At 62.4% G+C, this 23,075-nt stretch overlaps 2 protein-coding genes across 6 annotated transcripts; both read right to left on the bottom strand.

The window, feature by feature from the left end:
• Positions 1-705: 705 nt before the first annotated feature.
• LOC138682873 (solute carrier family 12 member 6-like) lies at positions 706-21,575 on the bottom strand. 5 transcript variants are annotated; one of them, XR_011322769.1, is made up of 28 exons: positions 21,252-21,575; positions 19,646-19,959; positions 19,479-19,574; positions 18,431-18,577; positions 17,971-18,025; positions 17,750-17,880; positions 17,082-17,308; positions 16,868-16,998; positions 16,597-16,716; positions 16,118-16,216; positions 15,780-15,837; positions 14,484-14,658; positions 14,287-14,390; positions 14,087-14,185; positions 13,835-13,954; positions 13,637-13,741; positions 13,387-13,555; positions 11,598-11,793; positions 9,763-9,917; positions 8,785-8,916; positions 8,606-8,695; positions 8,268-8,356; positions 7,787-7,920; positions 5,840-6,413; positions 5,050-5,113; positions 4,436-4,712; positions 3,801-3,983; positions 706-2,851 (listed from the first exon to the last, which is right to left on the bottom strand). XR_011322769.1 is itself a non-coding variant. In XM_069774400.1 (24 exons), the coding sequence occupies exons 2-24, from the start codon at positions 19,901-19,903 to the stop codon at positions 6,328-6,330; spliced, it is 2,976 nt and encodes a 991-aa protein (XP_069630501.1). In that variant the 5' UTR covers positions 19,904-19,959; positions 21,252-21,575; the 3' UTR covers positions 5,558-6,327. The 5 variants fall into 5 exon arrangements, 2 of the variants coding, with proteins under 2 accessions (XP_069630501.1, XP_069630502.1); XR_011322770.1 differs by having other exon boundaries at positions 3,801-3,956; XR_011322768.1 differs by lacking the exons at positions 706-2,851; positions 3,801-3,983 and having other exon boundaries at positions 4,110-4,712.
• Positions 21,576-22,540: 965 nt separating this feature from the next.
• NOP10 (NOP10 ribonucleoprotein) lies at positions 22,541-22,939 on the bottom strand. Its single transcript, XM_069774402.1, has 2 exons — positions 22,817-22,939; positions 22,541-22,744 (listed from the first exon to the last, which is right to left on the bottom strand). Exons 1-2 carry the CDS (start codon positions 22,868-22,870, stop codon positions 22,604-22,606), a joined length of 195 nt encoding a protein of 64 aa, XP_069630503.1. The 5' UTR covers positions 22,871-22,939; the 3' UTR covers positions 22,541-22,603.
• Between the last annotated feature and the right edge of the window lie 136 nt (positions 22,940-23,075).

Here is a 23,075-nt window from a genome sequence, read left to right as displayed (position 1 = left end):
AAAAGTACAGATAAAAATAAATTTCAAAAGCGATGGGGTACAGGACAGGAAAAAAAATTAAAAATAGGGACAGAAAACTAGATGAAAGTACACATAGAAGCAAAAACTCAAAACTGAAGATGTCAGGAGAAGAAAAAATTAGAAAATAGGAATAACAAACTAAATAAATGGACACATGGGCCTCTGGAAGAAGGGGCAGGCAACTCAGCAGCACTACAAGGATGTCACAAGGTTATGCAGGGAGAAAATCAGAAGGGCCAAAGCCCAACTAGAACTTAATCTGGCTACTGCTGTAAAAGACAATAAAAAATGTTTCTGTAAATACATTCAGAAAAAAAGGAGGGCTAAGGACACTCTCCATCCTTTATTGGATGCAGGGGGGGGAAACATAGTGACAAAGGCTGAGGACAAGGACGAGATATTTACTGCCGCCTTTGCCTCAGTCTTCAATAGTAAGACCCCTGAGATGGAAGACGGGGACAGGGAGCAAAACGAAGCCCCCATAATCCAAGGGGAAATGGGTAGCGACCTGCTACATCACTTAGACACGTCTGTGGGGCTGGATAGGATCCACCCAAGGGTACTGAGGGAGCTGCTCCGTGGAGGTGCTCACCAAGCCACCTTCCATCGTTTATCAGCATTTCTCAACTTTTATCAGCAGTCCTGCCTAACTGGAGGAGGTCCCAGTCAACTGGAGGTTAGCGAGTATGGCAACCGTCTACAAGAAGGGCCAGAAGGAGGATCTGGGGAACTACAAGCCTGTCAGCCTCACCTCGGTGATGGGGGTTACGGAGCGGATCATCTTGAGTGCCGATCTCCTACCACAAGGTGACCCGCTTAGTGGATGAGGGAAAGGCCGTGGATGTTGTCTACCTTGACTTTACTAAAGCCTTTAATGCCGTTTCCCGCAGCGTTCTCCTGGACAAACCGGCTGCTCACGGCTCGGACGGGTGTCCTCTTTGCTGGGTAAAAAAACTGTCTGGATGGCCGAGCCCAAAGAGTGGTGGAGAATGGAGTCAAACCCAGTCGGCGGCCGGTCACAAGTGGCGTTCCCCAGGGCTCAGTTTCGGGGCCGGTTCTCTTTAATATCTTTATCGACGGTGTGGATGAGAAGACCAAGGCGCGCCCTCAGTAAGTTCGCAGATGACACCAAGTTGGGCAGGAGCTGTTGATCTGCTGGAGGGTAGGAAGGCTCTGCAGAGGGACCTGGACAGGCTGGATCGATGGATGGAGGCCAGTTGTCAGAGGTTCAAGAAGGCTCAGTTCCAAGTCCTGCACGTGGGTCACGACAACCCCATGCAGCGCTACAGGCTTGGGGAAGAGCGGCTGGAAAGCTGCCTGGTGGAAAAGGACCTGGGGGAGTGTTGTGGTTTAACCCCAGCTGGCAACTAAGCACCACACAGCCACTTGCCCGCTCCACCGCACCCAGTGGGATGAGGGAGAGAATTGGGGGGAAAAAAAAAAAATAAATAAAAAGAGGTAAAACTCATGGGTTGAGATAAAGACAGTTTAACAGGACAGAAAGGAAGACAATAATAAAAGGATTGTAATATAGAAAACAAGCCATGTACAATGCAATTGCTCACCAGCCGCTGACTGGTGCCCAGTTAGTTCCCGAGCGGTGATCCCTCCCAGCCCCACTCCCCCCAGTTTATATACTGGGCATGACATCACATGATATGCAATACCCCTTTGGCTGGTTTGGGTCCCCTGCCCTCCCCTCAAGCCTTCTCGCTGGCTGGGCACGAGAAGCTGAAAAATCCTTGACTTGGTATAAACACTACTGAGCTACAACTGAAAACGTCACTGCGTTATCAACATTCTTCTCATCCTAAATCCAAAACAACACTACAGCAGCTACCAGAAAGAAAATGAACTCTGTCCCAGCCAAAAACGGGACAGGGTGTTGGTCAACAGCCGGCTGAACACGAGCCAGCTGTGTGCCCAGGTGGCCAAGAAGGTGGAAAGGGAACTAGGCCTTAAGACTCATTGTTTCTAAGACTATTCCTATTAGACATATAACTAATGATTAGAAATTGGTTTAGATATGATTAATAGAATGCAGGTGCTTATAAAACAACATGCATAAGCTGATTATTTGTCCCATGTGTCTCCCCCTCCATGCCTGGCCTAAAACACACTCAAGCCGAATCAACAGAAGAAGGATCATACATCTCAGACCTAAGACGTGGGAGTAAGTGATTCACTTTAGAACAAGATAAATTAACAGAACAGCCCGAGTGATTTTCAGAAATGCAAAGGTGATCTTTGATGTGTAAGAAGATAAGTGGTTGTGGTGACCCAAGACCTTCTGCCTACGACCACTCACTTCAGAAGAACCAGGAAAAGACAATAAGAATCAGTTGAGACAGGAAAATGTATTAGACTTTTGAAAGCACTGGAGAATAGAGAAGTGAGAGTTCGTGGAAGAACGCCTAGAGCTTCTTTTGACAAATCATCAATTACGTATTGTTTTGTAAAACCGTATATATATAGTGAGCTATCTTTTGCCATTCACTGTAGTGGTGGCCCGACTCTGAGTCGTTAATAAAGCAAACCTAGAGAAACCCATGTTTGAAAATCCTTTAACAGAAGGCCAGCAGCATCCTGGCTTGTGTCAGAAATGGTGTGGCCAGCGGGACTAGGGGAGTGATCGTCCCTCTGTACTCAGCACTAGTGAGGCGACACCTCGAGTCCTGGGTTCGGTTTTGGGCCCCTCACTACGGGAAAGACATTGAGGTGCTGGAGCGTGTCCAGAGAAGGGCAACGAAGCTGGTGAAGGGTCTGGAGAACAAGGAGAAGGGTCTGGAGAACTTACAAGGAGCGGCTGAGGGAAACGGGGTTGTTTAGTCTGGAGAAAAGGAGGGTGAGTGGAGACCTCATCATTCTCTACAACTACCTGAAAGGAGGTTGTAGCAAGGTGGGGGTCGGATAAAAGTTGACATATGCAATGGCATTAGGGAAAGACAAGAAAAAACTGTAAAGAAAAGGATTCAGGGAGAAAGAGAGGAGAACGGAAAGAAAATTTTAACAGCAACGGGGTAAGGAACAGACAGGAAAGAATTTTAAAGGGATAGGGAGCTTGATAAAAGGAGAAATAAAATTTCAGAAGTGGAAGGAGTAAGAAGAGAGACAAAAAACAGGGGCAACACTAAATCAACAGAGACGTTGAAAGAAAATGTAAAAGCGACAGCATAGAAGAACAGAGAGGAAAAATTAAAAAGTAGGGAGAGCAAACTGGATAAAAGTTGACAGTAAGAAAACTTTAAAAGTGACGGGATTGAGAACAGGGAGGAAAAAAAATAAGAAATAGGTTCAGCTAACTAAACAAACAAAGACACGGAAACAAAAGTTAAGAAGTGATGAAGTAGAGGACAGGCAGAAAGAAATAAACAGAGAGGGAACTGGATAAATGTAGACAGAGATAGAAAATTCAGAAAGCAAGGGGGTACTGGCCACATGGGGAAGAAAAATATCAGGAGAGAGAGACGGATAGACAGCCTCAGGGGAAAGCACCTTGGAAGAGCGATGGGGTGTAGAGCAGAAGGAGTCGCTGAAAACAGAGAATCTTCACCAGCAACGGGGAAGAAGGCAGCGTGGGAAGAATGAAATAACAGCGGATGGGGAGCCAGAAAGGGAGAGGCACAGAAAGGAAACGTCGAAGGCGACGAGGTACAGGGCAGCGTCGGCGGGAGTTGCTCTCCTCCGGGGAGCAGGACAGCCCGAAAGGGAGATGGAGGCAGGGACAGGCAGAGATTTGGAGAAGCACGACAGCGCCGGGCCCCGGACGCGCAACTCACCGCAGCTCCTGGTGTCAGCAGGAGACCCTGGCCGCCCCGAGGGTCCTCTCTCCGCCTCTGCTCCTTCCTCCTCCGCAGTGCCGGCTGTCCGACCTGGGAGCGGGCGGTGGGTGCCTTCATACTCCTCTCCCAGGAGGCTTCCCACAGGAGCTCCCTCTGGAATAGAAACCTCACCAGCTGCACCTGGAGCTGCCCCAGCCCACCCCACAGCTCCTCACCCCAGCCCAGACCCTGCCCAGGGACCCCAGACCCACCCAGGGGCACAGAGGGACAGAGAAATGTTTATTCGCCCAGGGACACAGAGGGACAGAGAAATGTTTATTCGCCCAGGGACAGGAGACATCAGCCAGCAGCTTGAGGTTCAGTGCCGCAGGACGGAGGAGGGATGCCAGAAGAGGTGGAGGAGAGAGCCGGGACAGGATAAAATTAAACCCAGGAAAAAAATTTAAAAATATGGGTGTGGTGCCAGATAGAGGCAATGTAGGAAAAATGTCGATGGTGATGGGGTACAGGGCAGCGCTAGCGGGAGAGGAAAAGGTTTGGGGAACCGGACGGATAGGTGGGCAGGTGGAGAGGGAGACAGAGGCAGGGAGAGACCTGGAGACCTTCTGCAGCCACCGACCCCACGCACGCACCGGCTGTGAGGACCAGCCCAGCCAAAGCCGGGACCACCGCAGCCCACCGCGGCGGGGGTCCTGCTCGGCGCCACGCCACCAGCCACCGCCTCCTGCCCGTCCTGCGACAGCTACGCAGCCCTCGGTCCCTTCAGCTGCCAAAAATCATCTTTCCGACGTCCGTAAATCGTCCGTCAAACGTCTACCACCGTCAGCCGGCCCCCGTGGCTCCGGCTTCACCCATCGTGGTGGTCGCCCAGGACAGGAGAAGCGACCTGGGGACACGGCGGCACGCGTCCTACCGCGGGTGGAAGCGTGGGTCGCGGCACCTTCGAGGCATCTCGGCCGCCGCGTCCACGGCACAAACCGCCGCGGGGTTTGACGTGGCGGCAAACTCCCTCCCCTGGCCAATTCTCACGGTGGTGGTGGGCGAGTTGTCCATCGGGGTGTCCCTACTCTGGTGACCCCCCAAGTGCCACCCACCCCCCACGATGGCAGCGGCGGCGGTGGTTTGGGGGGGTCATACTTCAAGTGGTTGTTGGAGCTGGGGGACGGTGAAATTTGGCGGGGGGGGGGCAAGGAAGGGGGTTTGGAGGGGATTTGGGGTGTGTCCCCCCCACGGCCGCCCCGCGTACCTGGGGTGCTGCTCCGCAGCCGCCGGCCCCCGCACGTCCCCTGACAGTCGGCCCCCGCAGTCCCCTGCAACAGTCAGCCCCGCGTCAGTCATCCCCAAAGACCCCCCCGAGAGACTGTCCCGATGACAGTCACCCCCACGTCGGTCACCCCCCCCCCCATGTCACCCGACAGTCACCCCCCCACGTGTCCCACCCCCCCCCGCGGTGCCGGGTGTTTGGCGCACAGGTGACGGTGACACCCTGTGTCCCCCCCCGTCCATCCCCCCGCAGCGCTGAGGGTGCTGGAGCCGTGGGGTGCCCCCCCCCCCAATTTCTCAGCACCCCCAAGAATGCCCAGACGCCGGGGTGTCGTCCCCCCCCCACCTCACCAGGGAGGGGGCCCGATCCTGTGACCCGCAGGGGTGCCCACCCCCCCCAAAATCAATAAAGGCTCTGGCGGGCTGTTGATGGCATTTTGGGGGGAATCCCGGGGGTTTTGGGACTCAGCCCAAGGAGGCGGCAGGACGGAGTGGAGTGGAAACCGTTTATTGGTGACGTGCGCTGGGAGCACCAGGGCCCTACTGGGAGCACTGGGACCCATACTGGGACCACTGTGACTGCACTGGAGGTGCGCTGGGAGCCTTGGGGCCTATACTGGGAGCACTGGGCCCATACTGGGAGCACTGGGCCCATACTGGGATTGTACTCGGGCAGCTGCAGCCCAGGCTAGCATTCTAGTGAGAACACTGGGCCCATACTGGAAACACTGGAGCTCCTATTGGGAACATTGGGGCTCACACTGGGATCTTACTTTAACTGTAGCTCAGGCTGGCATCATATTGGGAGCACTGGTGCTATACTGGGAGCGCTGGGGTCCATACTGGGATCTGACTCAGACAGCTGCGGCTCAGGCTGGCATCGTACTTGAGAGCACTGGTGCTATACTGGAAGCACCGGGCCCATACTGGGAGTGTGGCAGCCCACACTAGGATCGTGCTGGAAGAGCTGTGGCTCAGGCTGGCATCATACTGGGAGCACTGAGCCCATACTGGGATCGTGTTTGGAGAGCTGTGACCCAGACTGGCATTGTACTGGAAGCACAAGTGCTATACTGGGAGCATTTGGTCCCATACTGGGATCGTACTCGGACAGCTATGACCCAGCCCGGCATCGTACTGGGAGCGTCGGGGCCCGTACCGGGATCGTGCTTGAAGAGCTGCAGCTCAGGCTGGCATCGTACTGGGAGCGCTGGGCCCGTACTGGGCCGGTGGCAGGCGGTACTGGGCCGTACTGGTGCACTCAGGGGCCGGGGGGGTCCCCGTCGCCCCCCCGCACCAGCAGCACCGGCCCCAGCCCCTCGGTCAGCACCTCCAGGAACTCCAGGTCTGACCCACGTCAAGGGCCTGACCCACGGCTGACCCACAAGTGCCCCCGCTGCCCCCTAACTGCCCCCCCAAAACTGCCCCCCCATCTCCCAGCCACCCCAGAACTGCCCCATGTGCTCCCTAACTGCCCCCCAATTCCCCCCCAACTGCCCCCCATCTCCCAACCACCCCAGAACTGCCCCATGTGCCCCCTAACTGCCCCCCAATTCCCCAACTGCCCCCCATCTCCCACCCACCCCAGAACTGCCCCATGTGCCCCCTAACTGCCCCCCAATTCCCCCCCAACTGCCCCCCATCTCCCAACCACCCCAGAACTGCCCCATGTGCCCCCTAACTGCCCCCCCAAAACTGCCCCCCCATCTCCCAGCCACCCCAGAACTGCCCCATGTGCTCCCTAACTGCCCCCCAATTCCCCCCCAACTGCCCCCCATCTCCCAACCACCCCAGAACTGCCCCATGTGCCCCCTAACTGCCCCCCAATTCCCCCCCAACTGCCCCCCATCTCCCAGCCACCCCAGAACTGCCCCATGTGCCCCCTAACTGCCCCCCAATTCCCCCCCAACTGCCCCATGTGCCCCCTAACTGCCCCCCAATTCCCCCCCATCTCCCAGCCGCCCCAAAACTGCCCCCAATTTCCCCCAATCGACCCATAAGTCCCCTCCAACTGCCCCCCCCACCCCAGTTCCCCCCACTGACCCATTTTGCCCCAGTCTTCCCCTCGGTTTCCCCATTTTTCAGCCTATTTTCAGTGGTTTACCCCATTTTTGCCCGGTTTTGCCCCATTTCTCCCATTTCCGTCCCGGTTTTGCCCCAGTTTCCCTGGGTTTGCTGTTTTCACAGAACCTCAAACTCTGCGTTTTGCCCATTTTGCCTCATTTTTGCCCCGGTTTGTGCCCCACTTTACCCCACCTTTCTCTTCCCCGCCTTTTTTTCTCCCCTTTTCTCCCCATTCCACTATTTTCCACCCAATTTTGCCCCAGTTTGCCCATTTCCCCCATTTGTGCCCCGCTCCCCCCGCCCCATTTCTGCTTTTCCCGTTTTTCCTGGTTTTCCCCCATTTTCACCACGTCTCCCTGTTCCCCCATTTGCTGTTTCTCCCCGCTTTCCGCATTTCCTCGCTCCACCCCATTCTCCCCCTTTTTCCCCATTTTCCATTTCTCCTCTCTCTTTCCCATTTTTCCCCCCGCTTACCCTGTTTTTCCCCATTCCCCCCCCCATTTCTCCCCCATTTTTTCCCTGGGTTTCCCCATTCCACCCCAGTTTCCCCACCTGCCCCATTTCTTCCCCATTTCCCCCCATTCCTCCCAGTTCCCTCCCTTCCCTTTTCCCTTCTTTCCCGCGTTTTTTCCCCGTTCCCCCTCCCCGCAGGATACAGTTGTCGAGGGGCCGGGGGGGCCGGGGGGGCGGCGGGGGGGGCAGATCCAGCAGCACCAGCCGGGCCCCCCCCGAGCACCGTCCCACCGCCTCGTTCAGCCGCTCCGCCGCGTGCATGCGCCGCACGTTCCCCCTCCCCGGCGACCACCAGTCACCACCAGTGTGCACCAGTACGGGCCAGTGCCCACCAGTGTCCACATCCCCCCCACCCCGCCTCCCCAGCATCCCTTCCTGCCTCCCCCCCCCGCCTCCCAGTATAGCCCCAAATACCTCCCTTCCTCCCAGTATACACCAGTGCCTCCCAGCGAGTACTGGTATGGCCCAGACCCTCCCCATGACTTGCAGCGTGGCCCACAGCCGCAAACCAGTATGGTCCAGTGCCCCCTCTGTGACTCCCAGTATGATCCACAGTTCCCCCCCCAGCACCTCCCAATGCCCCCCCCCGCCCCGGTACATCCCAGTCCCCCCAGTGGCACTCACGGGCTGGGGCCCCGGCGGGGGGCACCTCTCTCCTCTTCCTCCTCCTCCTCCTCCCCGGCACTGGGGGCCTGCGAGGGGGTGGGGCCTCCCTGTGACATCACTGGCTGTCACGCATGATGTCACACCTCGCGACATCACCCCCTGCTGCGGCACCTCGTCCCGTGTCACCGGGTCCCCCACCGGGGCTGGGGGGGGGGGGCACGTGGCAGCCCCAGGTCCCCACCCCTTTCCCCATGCGTGACCTCACGCCACGCTGCGTGATGTCACGCCCCGTGACGTCACGCCCCGTGACGTCACCCCCTGCCGCAGCGCGTCGCCCCGCGTCGGCGCGTCCCCACCTGCGCCTGCCGCATCTGCCGCAGCATCTGGGAGCGCTGCTCCATCATCAGCGTCCGCTCGTAGGTGTACGCCGAGACGTCGCTGTCGTGCTGCGGGAAAAGATGCGAGCGGGTTTTTTTGGCGGGGGGAGACACCCAGGTGTTTTTTTCGGGGTGGGGGGACACGTGGGGGGTCTCACCAGCTCGACGACGTGGGTCTGGGCGGGCAGCCCCCTGCGGCGGGCGACGGCCTCCAGCAGCCGCCGCAGCCGCACGCTGTTGTCCTCCAGCAGCGCCACCGTGAACAGACGCACCCGGCACCCCCGCCAGGCCTGGGGAGACCCACGGCGACCCACGGACACCCACAGTGACCCACGGAGCCCCACAGTGACCCACGGACACCCACAGTGACCCACGGCACCCACAGCGCCCGTCCCGCGGCACCCTGCAGTCCCCACGGCACCCCAAAGCCCCCCCACGGCACCCACCCCTGCCCCACGGCACCCCAGAGCCCCCCCCCCGATGCCCACCTGCACCCCACAGCGCCCGTTGCTCCCGATGGCACCCACCCGACTCACAGCACCCCATAACCCCCCCCATAGTACCCATAGCCCCCCCCAACACCCCTTAGTCCCCCCAGCACCCCACAACCCCCCCACTCTTTCTTCTACCCTATAGAACCCATAGCCCCCCCTGCACCCCCCCGGACCCCAGCAGCCCCTAGCCCCCCCCACAGCACCCCATAACCCCCCCACTCCCTCTCCTACCCTAAAGTACTCGTAGACCCCCCAGCACCTCCCCTGGCCCCCCAGCAGCCCCCAGCCCCCCCACAGCACCCCATAACCCCCCCACTCCCTCTCCTACCCTAAAGTACTCGTAGACCCACACAACACCCCCCCTAGCACCCCAGCACCCACCCTGGCCCCCCCCAGCACCCCATAACCCCCCCACTCCCTCTCCTACCCTATAGAACCCATAACCCCCCCCAGCACCCCCCCGGCCCCCAGCACTCCCTAGCCCCCCCCACAGCACCCCATAACCCCCCCACTCCCTCTCCTACCCTAAAGTACCCATAGCCCCCCCAGCACCCCCCCTGGCTCCCCAGCAGCCCCTGGACCCCCCCCAGCACCCACCCTGCCCCCCCCCAGCACCCCACAGCCCCCCACAGCCCCACATACCGGGTGCTGTCGCAGCAGCAGGGGCAGGAGGGTGAGCAGGCGCCCGTCGCCCACCACCCACCAGACGTCCAGGGTCCCCCCCGGCGCGCCGGCCCCCAGCGGTCCCTTGGCCACCAGTAGCGCCCGGCCACCGGCCCCCGCCACCCGCAGCAGCTCTAGGGGGACAGCAGGAAGGGGGGGTTTGGGGGGGTGCAGACCTCCGTGGCCCCCACTGCTAGGGAGAGGGTGGGGGGGGTCCCAGGCCCTCGGGACCCCCAGGTCCCCTGTCCCACCCAAATCCACATCCCACCTTGTTCTCCCACGTCCCTACGTCTGTTCCCCCGTCCCCTCCTGCCCCCCATGTCCCCTCCCCAACCCCCCATCTCCCCCTTGCTCCCCTGTGCCTGCCCCATGTCCCCCCACATCCCCCCTGCTCCCCACACCTCTCCGTATCCCGTCCCCACGTCCCCAAATTCCCCCATACCCACCCCCAAATTCCCCCGTATCCACCCCCACGTCCCCAAATTCCCCCATATCCCCTCCCCACGTCCCCAAATTCCCCCATATCTCCTCCCCACGTTCCCAAATTCCCCCATATCTATCCCCAAATTCCCCCGTATCCCGTCCTCACGTCCCCAAATTCCCCCCATCCCACCCCCACGTCCCCAAATTCCCCCCTATCCCGCCCGCACGTCCCCAAATTCCCCCCTATCCCGCCCGCACGTCCCCAAATTCCCCCCTATCCCGCCCGCACGTCCCCAAATTCCCCCATATCCATCCCCAAATTCCCCCGTATCCCGCCCCCACGTCCCCAAATTCCCCCGAATCCCGCCCCCACGTCCCCAAATTCCCCCGTATCCCGCCCGCACGTCCCCAAATTCCCCCGTATCCCGTCCCCACGTCCCCAAATTCCCCCGTATCCACCCCCACGTCCCCAAATTCCCCCGTATCCCGTCCCCACGTCCCCAAATTCCCCCATATCCATCCCCAAATTCCCCCATATCCCGCCCCCACGTCCCCAAATTCCCCCGTATCCCGTCCCCACGTCCCCAAATTCCCCCATATCCATCCCCAAATTCCCCCATATCCCGCCCCCACGTCCCCAAATTCCCCCGTATCCCGTCCCCACGTCCCCAAATTCCCCCGTATCCACCCCCACGTCCCCAAATTCCCCCGTATCCCGTCCCCACGTCCCCAAATTCCCCCATATCCATCCCCAAATTCCCCCATATCCCGCCCGCACGTCCCCAAATTCCCCCATATCCATCCCCAAATTCCCCCGTATCCCGTCCCCACGTCCCCAAATTCCCCCATATCCATCCCCAAATTCCCCCATATCCCACCCCCACGTCCCCAAATTCCCCCGTATCCCGTCCCCACGTCCCCAAATTCCCCCGTATCCACCCCCACGTCCCCAAATTCCCCCGTATCCCGTCCCCACGTCCCCAAATTCCCCCATATCCATCCCCAAATTCCCCCATATCCCGCCCGCACGTCCCCAAATTCCCCCATATCCATCCCCAAATTCCCCCGTATCCCGTCCCCACGTCCCCAAATTCCCCCATATCCATCCCCAAATTCCCCCATATCCCGCCCCCACGTCCCCAAATTCCCCCGTATCCCATCCCCACGTCCCCAAATTCCCCCGTATCCACCCCCACGTCCCCAAATTCCCCCGTATCCCGTCCCCACGTCCCCAAATTCCCCCATATCCCACCCCCACGTCCCCAAATTCCCCCGTATCCTGCCCGCACGTCCCCAAATTCCCCCGTATCCCCTCCCCACGTCCCCAGATTCCCCCGTATCCCGCCCCCACGTCCCCAAATTCCCCCGTATCCCCCTTCTTCCCCCCGTACCGACAAATCTCCGGGCAGCCACGGGGTCATGCCGCCGGCGCCAGCCGTGGGGCCAGCCCATCAGGACGGCGTTGGGGCGCAGGGCCCCCAGCCCGCAGCCCTGCACCAGTGCCGCCAGTCCCGGCCCCCGCCCCGGTGCCACCAGCACCTGTACGAAACCCCGCGCCCCCGCCCCGGCCAGCCCTGCCCGCAGCGCCTGGACCGGGGGGGGGAGCGAGGGGAGAGAGCGGTCAGGGGCTGGGGGTCTCTGCCAGTGGGGGGGGGGACAGGACACCCCATACGGAGCGGGAGCTACGGGGAGACAAATCTTATAGGGACCCCCCCCCACCCTCGGGACCCCAGCCCACAGGGATCTAAACGGATGGGGCCCTGACCCATAGGGATGCGGTTCTGTAGGGATCCAGCTCTGTAGGGACTGCGACCCAGAAAAAAACCACAAAAAAGCGGCTCCGTAGGGATGCTGATCCATAGGAATCCTGATCCATAAGAACCTAGCTTCATAGGGACCCTGACCCATAGGGACAGGCACCCAGCTCCATAGGGACCGTGATCCGTACGGACCCACACCCACAGAAAACCGGCTCCATAGGGACCCTGACCCATAGGGACCCGGCTCCATAGGGACCCTGACCCATAGGGACTCAGCTCCATAGAGACCCTGACCCATAAGGACTCAGCTCCATAGGGACCCTGACCCATAACGACCCAGCTCCATAGGGACCCTGACCCATAACGACCCAGCTCCATAGGGACCCTGACCCATAACGACCCAGCTCCATAGGGACCCTGACCCATAGGGACCCAGCTCCGTAGGAACCCTGACCCATAGGGACCCAGCTCCGTAGGAACCCTGAGCCATAGGGACCCAGCTCCATAGGGACCCTGACCCATAACGACCCAGCTCCATAGGGACCCTGACCCATAACGACCCAACTCCATAGGGACCCTGACGCATAACAACCCAGCTCCATAGGGACCTTGACCCATAGGGACCCAGCTCCATAGCGACCTTGACCCATAGGGACCCAGCTCCGTAGGAACCCTGACCCATAGGGACCCAGCTCCGTAGGAACCCTGACCCATAACGACCCAGCTCCATAGGGACCCTGACCCATAACGACCCAGCTCCATAGGGACCCTGACCCATAAGGACCCAGCTCCATAGGAATCCTGACCCATAGGGACCCAGCTCCATAGGAACCCTGACCCATAGGGACCCAGCTCCACAGGGACCCTGACCCATAAGGACCCAGCTCCACAGGAATCCTGACCCATAAGGACCCAGCTCCACAGGAATCCTGACCCATAAGGACCCAGCTCCACAGGGACCCTGACCCATAGGGACCCAGCTCCATAGGGACCCTGACCCATAAGGACCCAGCTCCACAGGGACCCTGACCCATAGGGACCCAGCTCCATAGGGACCCTGACCCATAGGGACCCAGCTCCATAGGGACCCTGACCCATAGGGACCCAGCTCCATAGGGACCCTGACCCATAAGGACCCAGCTCCATAGGAATCCTGACCCATAACAACCCAGCTCCATAGGGACCCTGACCCATAACAACCCAGCTCCATAGGGACCATGATCCGTAGAGACCCACACCCACAGAAAACCAGCTCCGTAGGGACCCTGACCCATAAGAACCCAGCTCCACACCGACCCCAGCTCCCCTAGGGACCCAGCTCTGTAGGGACCACGATCCGTAGCGACCCCCACCCACCCAAAACCAGCTCCATAGGCACCCAGCCCCACAGGGACCACCCCCCCACGGGGGGGATGCTGACCTGCTCGGCGGCGCGGGCGCGAGGCTGGTCCTGGGGCAGGTCCCCGGGGATGACGGAGCCGACGACCGTCAGCCCCTTCCCCGCCTGCAGCTGGGCGGCCAGGGCCAGCAACTGGGGCTGCGTCGCCCGCAGCTCCTCGTCCAGCTTCAGCAGCACCAGCAGCTGCGGCCTGCGAAGGCAAGGAAAGCGGCACGCATCTGGGACCCCAGCATCCAAAGTGGGGGGGCTCCGCCGAACGTGGGGTGCTCACCTCCAGCTGGGTGCGGGGGGCTGCCCGTCTTCCAGGCGCAGGAGGGCGAAGCGGGCAGCGCTGAGGGAGAGACCCCGCAGTCCTTCCCCCCACTCGCTCTGCGCCCTGCAAGGGAGACGAGAAACAGCGCTAGGGCACCCCGGCGTCCGAAAAGGGACCCCGACCCACCAGGGTGGGTGTGGGGACCCCCCCGCTCACCCGCGGTACTCCAGGTACTTGTAGGCGGTGGCGCCGATACCCAAAGCCAGGAGAGCGCAGTACCAGCACGTCACCAGCATCAGCCCCAGGCACAGCCCCGCTCCCGCCAGCGACACCCCCCTGCAGGGGACCCTGGTGTCAGACAGCGGGGACCCCCAGCATCTGGGGGGGGACACCCCAGCATCCCCAGGGGGACCCCGGTGTCTGGGTTGGGGCAGGCTGCGGAGCGGAGGGGGGTCCCGGGGGTCTTACCAGTGGTAGAGGCGGCAACGGGGGCTCCAGCCGGGGGTGGGCAACAGCCCCTGGAGGGCGCAGGCCAGGTTAAGCCCCAGGTACGACGTCAGCCAAAACCTGTGATGAAAAAGGGGGCGGGGGGAAGGAGAATGCCGTCACCGCGTTGACGCCGTCGCCCCGGCTCTCGGAGGCTGCGACGTCAGGGCTTGTCACCGCACACGGAGAGGACGGGCGCCAGCAGGTCGAGGGAACCGAGAAGGACGCCCAGCTCGGCCACCGCCGCCGTCGCTGCCAGCGGCCAGAGCCGACCCCGACCCAGCGCCTGCGGAAAAAGATAAAAAGGGGACGGTGACACCCCACGGCACGATGGCGGGGGACGGGGGGGGACACGCAGACACACGTGTGGAGCACTCACGTGGGGCAGGGGCAGGGCACGGGTCCGGGCCAGCCCCCGCAGCAGCCGGCTGCCCCCCAGCAGCGCCTGCAGCCCAGCCCCCGCCGCCGACAACAAGGCCCCCACCAGCGGCACCCACGGGGACGGCCACGAGGCCGCCCCCGCCACCGGCGTCCCACGCAGAGACCCGCCGAACCTGGGGGGGGACGGAGGTGTCACAAGTAAGGGGACGGGGGGGACGCCCCCGAAGACATTGAGGATCTCCCTAGGGACGCCAGCAATCTCCCACAGGGGATGCTACTGGGACATTGGGGACCCCCATAGGGGCGCTGGGGACCCTCTGGGGATCCCCATAGGGACAGCATTTGGACACTGGGGACCCCCTCGGGGGCAAGGGAGACGGCACGGGGACATCGGGGACATCCCTGGAAACACTGGGGACACTCTTAGGGACATAGGGGACCTCCCCAGGGCCGGCAAAGAAACGCTGGGGACACTGTAGCGACACCCCAAGGACACCAGTAAGACATAAGGAACTATCTAGAACACCCACTGGGATACTGTAGGACTTCCTAGGAATACCAGGGACCCCCCTGGGGACATTAAGGACACCATTGGGACATTAGGGACCCCCCGGGGACACTGGGAACCCCCTCCAAGAACACCAGCGGGACACAAGGAACTCTGTGGGAACACCACTGGGACGCGGCAGGACCCTTGTAGGAATACCAGGGACCCCCCCGGGGACACTAGGGACGCTGCTGGGACATTAAGGACTCCCTGGGGACACTGGGAATCCCCTCCAACAACACCAGTGGGACACAAGGAACTCTCTGGGCACACTACTGGGACTCTGCAAGACCCCTCTAGGGATACCAGGGACCCCCCTGGGGACACCAGGATCCCCAGGGACACTGCTGGGACACTGCAGGACCCCTCTATGGATACCACGAACTCTCCTAGAGACACCAGGAACACTACTGGGACATTAAGGACTCCCTAGGGACACCAGGAACCCCCTCCAAGAACACCAGTGGGGCACAAGGAACTGTCTGGGGACACTACTGGGATGCTGCAGGACCTCCCTAGGGATACCAGGGACCCCCCCGGGGACACCAGGCACACTGCTGGGACATTAAGGACTCCCTGGGGACACTGGGAACCGCCTCCAAGAACACCAGTGGGACACAAGGAACTCTCTGGGGACGCCACTGGGACGCGGCAGGACGCCTCTAGGGATACCAGGGACCCCCCCTGGGGACACCAGGATCCCCGGGGACACCACTGGGACACTACAGACCCGCCAGGGACACTCACTTGTCACGCAGCAGCTGCCCCTCGACGGAAGCCCCCAGCAGCAGGGCCGCGCTCAGGTCTGCACTGTCAAGGAAACGCCCCCCCAAAACCAGGCACCCCCACCCCAAAAACGGGGTGACCCCCCCCCCCGGTGACCCTCCCCAACCACCCCACACAGGGGGGCCACCACCTCCCAAAACCCCCTGCAGTTCCCCCCCACAGCCCCCCTCCCTCCAGATGCTCCGTTTTCTCAAGAAGGACACCAATTTCAGGGTGCCCCTCCCCCCCCCCAAATCCCTCGCCTCCCCCCGGATTTCAGCTTCCGTTCCCCCCCCCCAATAAATCGTGGGGGCGGATGCAACCCAGGGCGGTGACCAGGGCGGCTCCCAGGCTCCCGGCCGGGACGGAGCGGGCGACGTCACGGAGCTCCCCGGAGCGGCTGAAGCCCCACAGCACCCCTGCCCCCGGATGCTTGGGTCTGGGTGTCGTCGTTGTGTCCCGTCCCCCCCCAAATCCCGTCTCTCCCCAGGGTCCCACCCGCAGCCCCCCTGGATCCACCCCACCCTGGGGGGGGCCCCCCACCCCCAGATACCTGGGTCCCCTCCCGCACGGCTGGGCCCCCCACCAGGATGTTGGGGTCCCCTCTTTGGACCCCCGGGTGTCCCCCACCCTGCACGTGTCCCCCTCCTGGATGCCAGGGTCCCCTCCTTGCACCCCCCTGGGTGTGTCCCTCCCTCACCACGCCCACGTCCCCTCCCCGACACCTGGGTTTGCCCAAAACGCGTCCATTCCCAAACACCTGGGAAGGGGGGGTGTGTTCCCCCCCCCTCGCACTCACCCGAGGCGGTGGGCAGGCTCAGCCCCAGCAGGACCCCGAAGGAGGAGTCGTCGGCGTCATCCTCGGCCCCGCCCGGCCCCACCCCCAGCCCTGGCTCAGGGGGGCGGGGCCACAGGTTCTCTGTAGGGCGGGGAGCAGGGTGGGGCACACCTGGGTCCCTCCCCTCCACGCACACCCCCTTGCCCCCCCCCGATCTCCCGTATCCTTGAGGCGTGCCCCCACACCGCCCCATACCTTTGCCACGCCCCGCGCCCCACCCGTATCGACTCACGCGCCAGCAGGCGTGTGCTGGGCCCCGGGAAGACCGGCCGCGCCTCCGGGGTGTCGTTGCCCCCCGCGCCGTGGGGCCGGGCCGTGGGGCAGGGCTGGAGGCGACCGCCGGGTTGGGTGGGCAGGCAGAGCCTGCGAAGGAAAAATAAACCCGTCCGTGCCTCATTACCATGTCATTTGCATATAGAGAGACAGAAGAGCAAGGGATAACTCACGCGTGCGGGGCCCCCCCCGGCAGGGCGGCGCGCAGGGCCCCCGCCTGCAGCCCCAGCAGGGCCAGCAGCAGCCCGGCGGGGCCCAGGGGGGCGGCGCGGGCGGCGGGCGGGGCGGCGGCCCCCAGCCCCAGCAGTCCCAGCAGCCCCGCCCCGTAGCCCCGCCCGTTGTTCAGCCTGCCCCCACGGCCCCGCCCCGGCAGGACAGCTGCCTGGGGGGCCACGTACACCTGCGGCAAGAGAGGTGAGAGACCCGCGCCCCGCCCTCGCCCACCCTGCCCCGCCCCGCCCACCGGGCCACACCCCAGCTGCCCTGGCCTGGGAGCCCCCGCCCCCTTCAAGATAGCCACACCCCAATACCCCTCCCTCCCCAGTGGCCCTGGCTGAGGAAGCCCCACCCCCCCATTATCAGGCCCCGCCCTTCCCCAGGAGGCCCTGCCCACTCCCCCAGGGTCCCTCAAGGCCTCTCCCCTCCCGGCCCCACCCACCACCCCCAGGCAGCCCCTCCCCTGAGGCCCCGCCCCCACTTCACCACACCCCTCCCCTGTGGCCCCGCCCCCCCAGCTCTCCCCTCTCCCCCAGGCCCTCACCCCACACCTGCCACTGCCCAGCCCCGCCCCCCTCCCTGCCCGGCCCCGCCCAGCCCCACCCCTTAAAGGGCCCCGACCCACCAGCAGGATCTCGGCGGCCCCCAGGGCGGCGGCAGCGGCGGCGAAGGCGGCGCTGAGGAAGGCGCAGAGCCCCACGGCCCCCCCCGCCTCGGGGCCCAGCGCCCCCGACAGCAGCCCCAGGGGGCAGCCCCCTGCCACACCCACCCCTGACATCAGCAGAGGGCGGGGCAGGGGGCCACCCCCATGCTCCCCGCCCCCCTCCACGCCCCGCCTGCACTCACCGGGGTCAAGGCCGTTGGTGGCGATGGCGCTCAGGGACACGGCGGTCAGCATGGTCTGAGGGGGGAGGAGATGTGACCCCTGACCCCTGTGACCCCTGACCCCCGTGACCCCTCCCCTGTACCATCGAGCGTGACCCCGGCTTGACCCCAGGCCCGACCTGTGACCCCCAACCCTCCGCGCAACCCCAGGCATGACCCCTCAACCAGACGCGACCCCCGGTCCCGGGGGGTGGCCCTGGGGCATGACCTCTGCCCCCCACCGGTGACCCCATCCGTGACCCCTGACCCCAAACGTGACCGCGGCACTCCACCCCCGACCCCGTGTGCGATTCCCCCCGACCCCAGGGCACGACACCCGACCACCCTCCCGCAGCGTCCCGGGGGCACCCCGTCCCCTGTGACCCCAGGCCGTCAACCTCCGACCCCCGGCCCGTGACCTCCGACCCCCGGCCCCACTCACGCAGGCTCCGAGCAGGAGGCCGATGGCGGAGACCTGCAGGACCCCTCCGGTGCCCACCACCCAGGGCAGCCGCAGCACCAGCACCAGCCCCAGCAGCGTCTGCAGGGACGGCCCCGCCACCCCCCGCAGCGTCCCCAAGAGCCGCCGCTGGGGGGGGGTCCCCGTCACGGCCGGACCCGCGGCTGGGGGCAGGGGGGCTGCCCTCATGGGCGCCGGGGTCCCCTCCCCAAACACCGGGGTCCCCTGACCCCTTGCTCATCCCTCTGGGTCCCCTCCCAAAACACCAGGGTCCCCTCCCCGGACGCCTGGGTCCCCTGACCCCTTCCTCATCCCCCTCCCAAACGCTGGGGTCCCCTCCCCGGACACAGCTGTTCCTCCCATGGACACTGGGGTCCCCTCCCCAAACGCCAGGGTCCCCTGACCCCCTCCTCATCCCCTTTGACCCCTTCCTCATCCTCCTCACCCCTTCCTCATCCCCCTCACCCCTTCTTCATCCCCATCCCCAGATGCTGGGGTCCCCTCCCCAGACACAAGGGTCCCCTGACCCCTTCCTCATCCCCCTCACCCCTTCCTCATCCGCTCTGACCCCTTCCTCATCCCCATCCCCAAATGCCAGGGTCCCCTCCCTGGACACAGGGGTCCCTCCCACGGACACCGGGGTCCCCTGACACTTTCCTCATCCCCCTCCCAGACACCTGGGTCCCCTCCTCCCCAGATGCCGGGGTCCCCTCCCCAGCCATAGGGGTCCCTTCCCCAAATGCCAGGGTCCCCTGACCCCTTCCTCATCCCTGTCCCCAAATGCCAGGGTCCCCTCCCTGGACACAGGGGTCCCTCCCGTGGACACTGGGGTCCCCTCCCCAAACACCGGGGTCCCTTCCCCAAATGCCGGGGTCCCCTGACCCCTTCCTCATCCCTGTCCCCAAATGCCAGGGTCCCCTCCCCGGACACAGGGGTCCCTTCCATGGACACCGGGGTCCCCCGACCCCCTCCTCATCCCCCTTGACCCCTTCCTCATCCCCCCCCGATCCCTTCCTCATCCTTTCCTCACCGGGACGCGTCCATCGTCACTGTCGGGGCTGAGGGCGCTGTACGGGGCGATGCGGCGCAGGAGGGCGGGGACGCGGGGGCGGGTGGCCAGCTCCTCCTGCAGGGAAAGGGGCGGGTGGGCAGGCGCTAACGAGGGGGCCCCTAACGAGGAAGGGACCGAGGCCTCACCTCGAAGAGCGCCAGGTTTCTGTCGCAGGCCAAGCCGGCCTCCGGCGGGGCGGGGCAGGCTGAGGTCCCGCCCCCCGGCCCCGCCCTGCCCCTTCCTTGGGTGGGGCCGTGGGGAGGGGCCGTGGTCTCCTCGCTGGGGCTGGGGCTGCTGTCGGAGGGGGGGGGTCGGGAGCTGGAGGGGGAGGGGGGCTCGGGGCTGCTCTCGGAGGGCTCCGCCCCCCCGCGCCAGGACCTCGCCCCCAGCCCCGCCCCCGACATGGTGACGTCACGCCGAGGCGGTGAGGTCAGCAGCCGGGCGATGAGGTCAGCGACACCTGCAAGGAGACAGAGAGGATGAGACGCGGAAAAACGCCCGGACGGCCTGATGGCATTTTGGGGGGAAAAACAGAAAGTCAAGGGGGCAAATGGGGGTTTGGGTGCCAAAATGGGCATTTTGGGGGAAAAAACAACCATTCTGCGGGGAAATTAGACCTTTTTTTGCAGGGAAAAGGTCATTTGGGGGGGCGCAAGTAGCCACATTTTGGGAAAAAACAAGCGTTTTAGAGAAAATATAACCATTTCAACAATGTTGGCATTCTTTGCAAATAAAAGCGTCTGTAGGGAAACGGGCACTTGGGGGAGAAACAGGTTTTCCTGTGCAAAGAAAAGGGCATTTTGGGGGGAGAAAAAGCCATTTCCAGGGAGAAATAGCCTTTTTTTCCAGGAAGAAAAGCAATTTGGGAAAAAAAAAACAATTTTAGGAAGAAAATAACTATCTGGGAGTAGGGCAAATGGCTATTTTAGCAGGCCAAGTTGCCATTTTAGGGCCAAATCACCTGTTTTTGTGAGGAAATTACCACTTTCCGCTGACAAAAAGTGTTTTGAGAGAATAGATCAAAACTAGAAAAACGCGAGCATTTTTTGCAAGAAAAAAAGTTTTTTGAAAAGGAAACGAACCATTTCTAGGAAGAAAGTAACCATTTTGAGAATAAAACATGCGTTTTGGGGGAAACAGACATTTTGGGGGCAAAATATGTGCTGTTTCTGGCAAATTATCTGGGGGAAAGTAGCCATTTGGGGGGAACAGCCCTTCTGGGGCGAAACCAAAACTTTGCTGCAGAGTCCGCCATTCCGGCACAGAATCCACCGCTTTGGGGGATAAAATACGCATTTTTCTGAAAAAAACCCACATTTTAGGAGGAAGAAACCTGGTTTTGGAGAAAAAAAATACCACTTTGGAGAAAAAAAATGCCATTTTTTTGAAAAATCCACCGTTTGCGGAGAGGAACAGCCAGTTTGTGACCGACACCATTGTTGCACACCATGTCAGCGCAGGGGCTATGGCTTTCTGGAAAAAAAGGCGCTTTGGGGAAAAACAGCCACTTTGAAAATAAAAGAACAATTTATAGCAAAACAAAAGTTGTTTGGAGAAAAAATGCCATTTGGAGAAATGAATGGCTGATTTGCCGCAGAAATCAATACTTTGCGGCAAAATTCTGCGTTTTAATGCAGAATATATTACTTTGAGAGGAAAAAAAGGAGGTTTTGAGGAGGAAAAAAGCCGTTTGGGGGGAAGGAAGCTCCCACTCTGGGGGGTCAAAAACCACATTGCAGGAAAAATACTCACCTCGCTGGAAAAAAGGCAATTCTGCAGGGAAAAAATGGTCATTTTTGGAAAAAACCCACCACTTTGTAGCAGAAGCGAAGAGCTTGTGGCAGAAACTACCGATTTGGCGCTGAACCGGCCACTTTGGTGGGGAAAAACTGCTGCTTTGAGGGAAAACCTGACGCTCTGAGGGGGAAAAAGCTGACACTTTGGGGTGAAAAACTGACGCTCTGAGGGGAAAAAGCTGACACTTTGGGGCGAAAAAACGATGCTCTGAGGGGAAAAAGCTGACACTTTGGGGTGAAAAACCGACATTTTGAGGGGAAAAAGCTGATGCTTTAGGGCAAAAAAACCGACACTCTGAGGGGAAAAACCTGACGCTCTGGAGGGAAAAAACAACACTCTGAGGGGAAAAACCTGACGCTTTGGGGGGAAACCCGTCCTTTTCGCAGCAGCAGATCCCTTTGGGGCAGCCCAGCCAGCCAGGGGTGTCCCAGGCTGCTGTTTTGGGCTGAAAACGGGGCGTTTTGGAGGGTCACCCTCCCCGGCCCCCCCTCCTGAGGAAACAAACCCCTCTTCGGGGGCTGCCACCGCCGGCACTGGGCGGGGGGGGATCACAGCACCGTTCTGAGGCCAAACCCCGCGCCGGGGAGCTCGATTTCCTCTCAGACCACCCATTTTTAGGGCCGAAATCCCCTTTTTCGGGACAATACCGATCCACACCACCCTCCCACAGACACCAGTCCCCCCCACCGCCCCAAACCCCCCGTTTCGGGCCCAAACCCTGCCAACCCTGGGCTCCCCGAGGGGGGGGGGGGGTGTCTCCCCCCTCCCTTTCCCCATCATTTTGGGGCTAAAACCCGCCGCCCCGGGGCCGCTCGCGAAAAAAAGGCGGGAACGACCGTCACGCGCCGTACCTGAGGGGGGGGGGAGGGAGAGAGAGGGAGGGAGGGGCGGGCACGCGCGCCCACCGCCGCCGCCGCCACGCCCCCTCCGCTGCCGCAGGGGCGGGGTGTCGCAGGGGCGGGGCTAAGGCTGGGGGTGGGCGGGGACTTAGAGTGGGAGGTGCCCCAAAGAGATGGGACGGGAGTATTGGGGGTGGGCGGGGCTGGGACAGCGAGGGCGGGGCCTAGGAGAGGGGAGGGAGTTGGGAGCGCGCAGGGGGGCGTGGCTTTCAAGGCGGGGGCGGCGCTCACCCGCGGGGAGGAAGGGGATGAGGGCGGGGCTTGGGGATGAGGGCGGGGCTTGGGCAAGGGGCGGGGCCATGCGAGTCTCTCCCCCCCCCCCCGCCCCCACACCACACGGAGCCGTTTCCATCTCATCGGTTTTATTCCACGGCCGGGTCTGGGGTTTCGGGTCTCGGTCTCCTCCTCTCAGAGGAGCGGCCGTGCCCGTTGGGTGGGCAGGACGCCGAACCGCCGCTTCAGGGCCAGGCGATGCCGGGAGAACTTGTCATCGGGGGAAAAACGGGCCGGGTGGGCCGAACGGGTGGGTTGTCCGGCCGGGGACACCTTCTGCGGGGAAGGAAAGGGAAGGGTGAGACCGGGCCGGGACCCCCAGAGCCTTCCCGGAGCCCTCCCGGGTACCTTCAGGGTGTAAACGCGCTCGCCGCGCTCGTCGCTGTAGCACTGCAGGAACATGGCGCCGTCTCTGCCGCCGCCGCCGCGCAGAGCACCACGGGAAGGGGCGGAGCATCACGGGAAAAGGGGGCGGGGTGGGCGCCGAGGGGGGGCGTGGTTTCGCTGGGCGCCGGGGACGTGGCCTCGCTGGGCTCTGGGCGCTGAGGGGGGCGTGGCCTCGCTGGGCGCTGGGGCGCTGGGGGGCGTGGTCTCTCTGGACGCAGAA

This window comes from Haliaeetus albicilla, chromosome 29 (genome assembly GCF_947461875.1).
Source record: "Haliaeetus albicilla chromosome 29, bHalAlb1.1, whole genome shotgun sequence".
Taxonomy (NCBI): domain Eukaryota; kingdom Metazoa; phylum Chordata; class Aves; order Accipitriformes; family Accipitridae; genus Haliaeetus; species Haliaeetus albicilla.
Note: the sequence above shows the minus strand (reverse complement) of the source record. Positions and strands in the feature narration are given on the sequence as shown.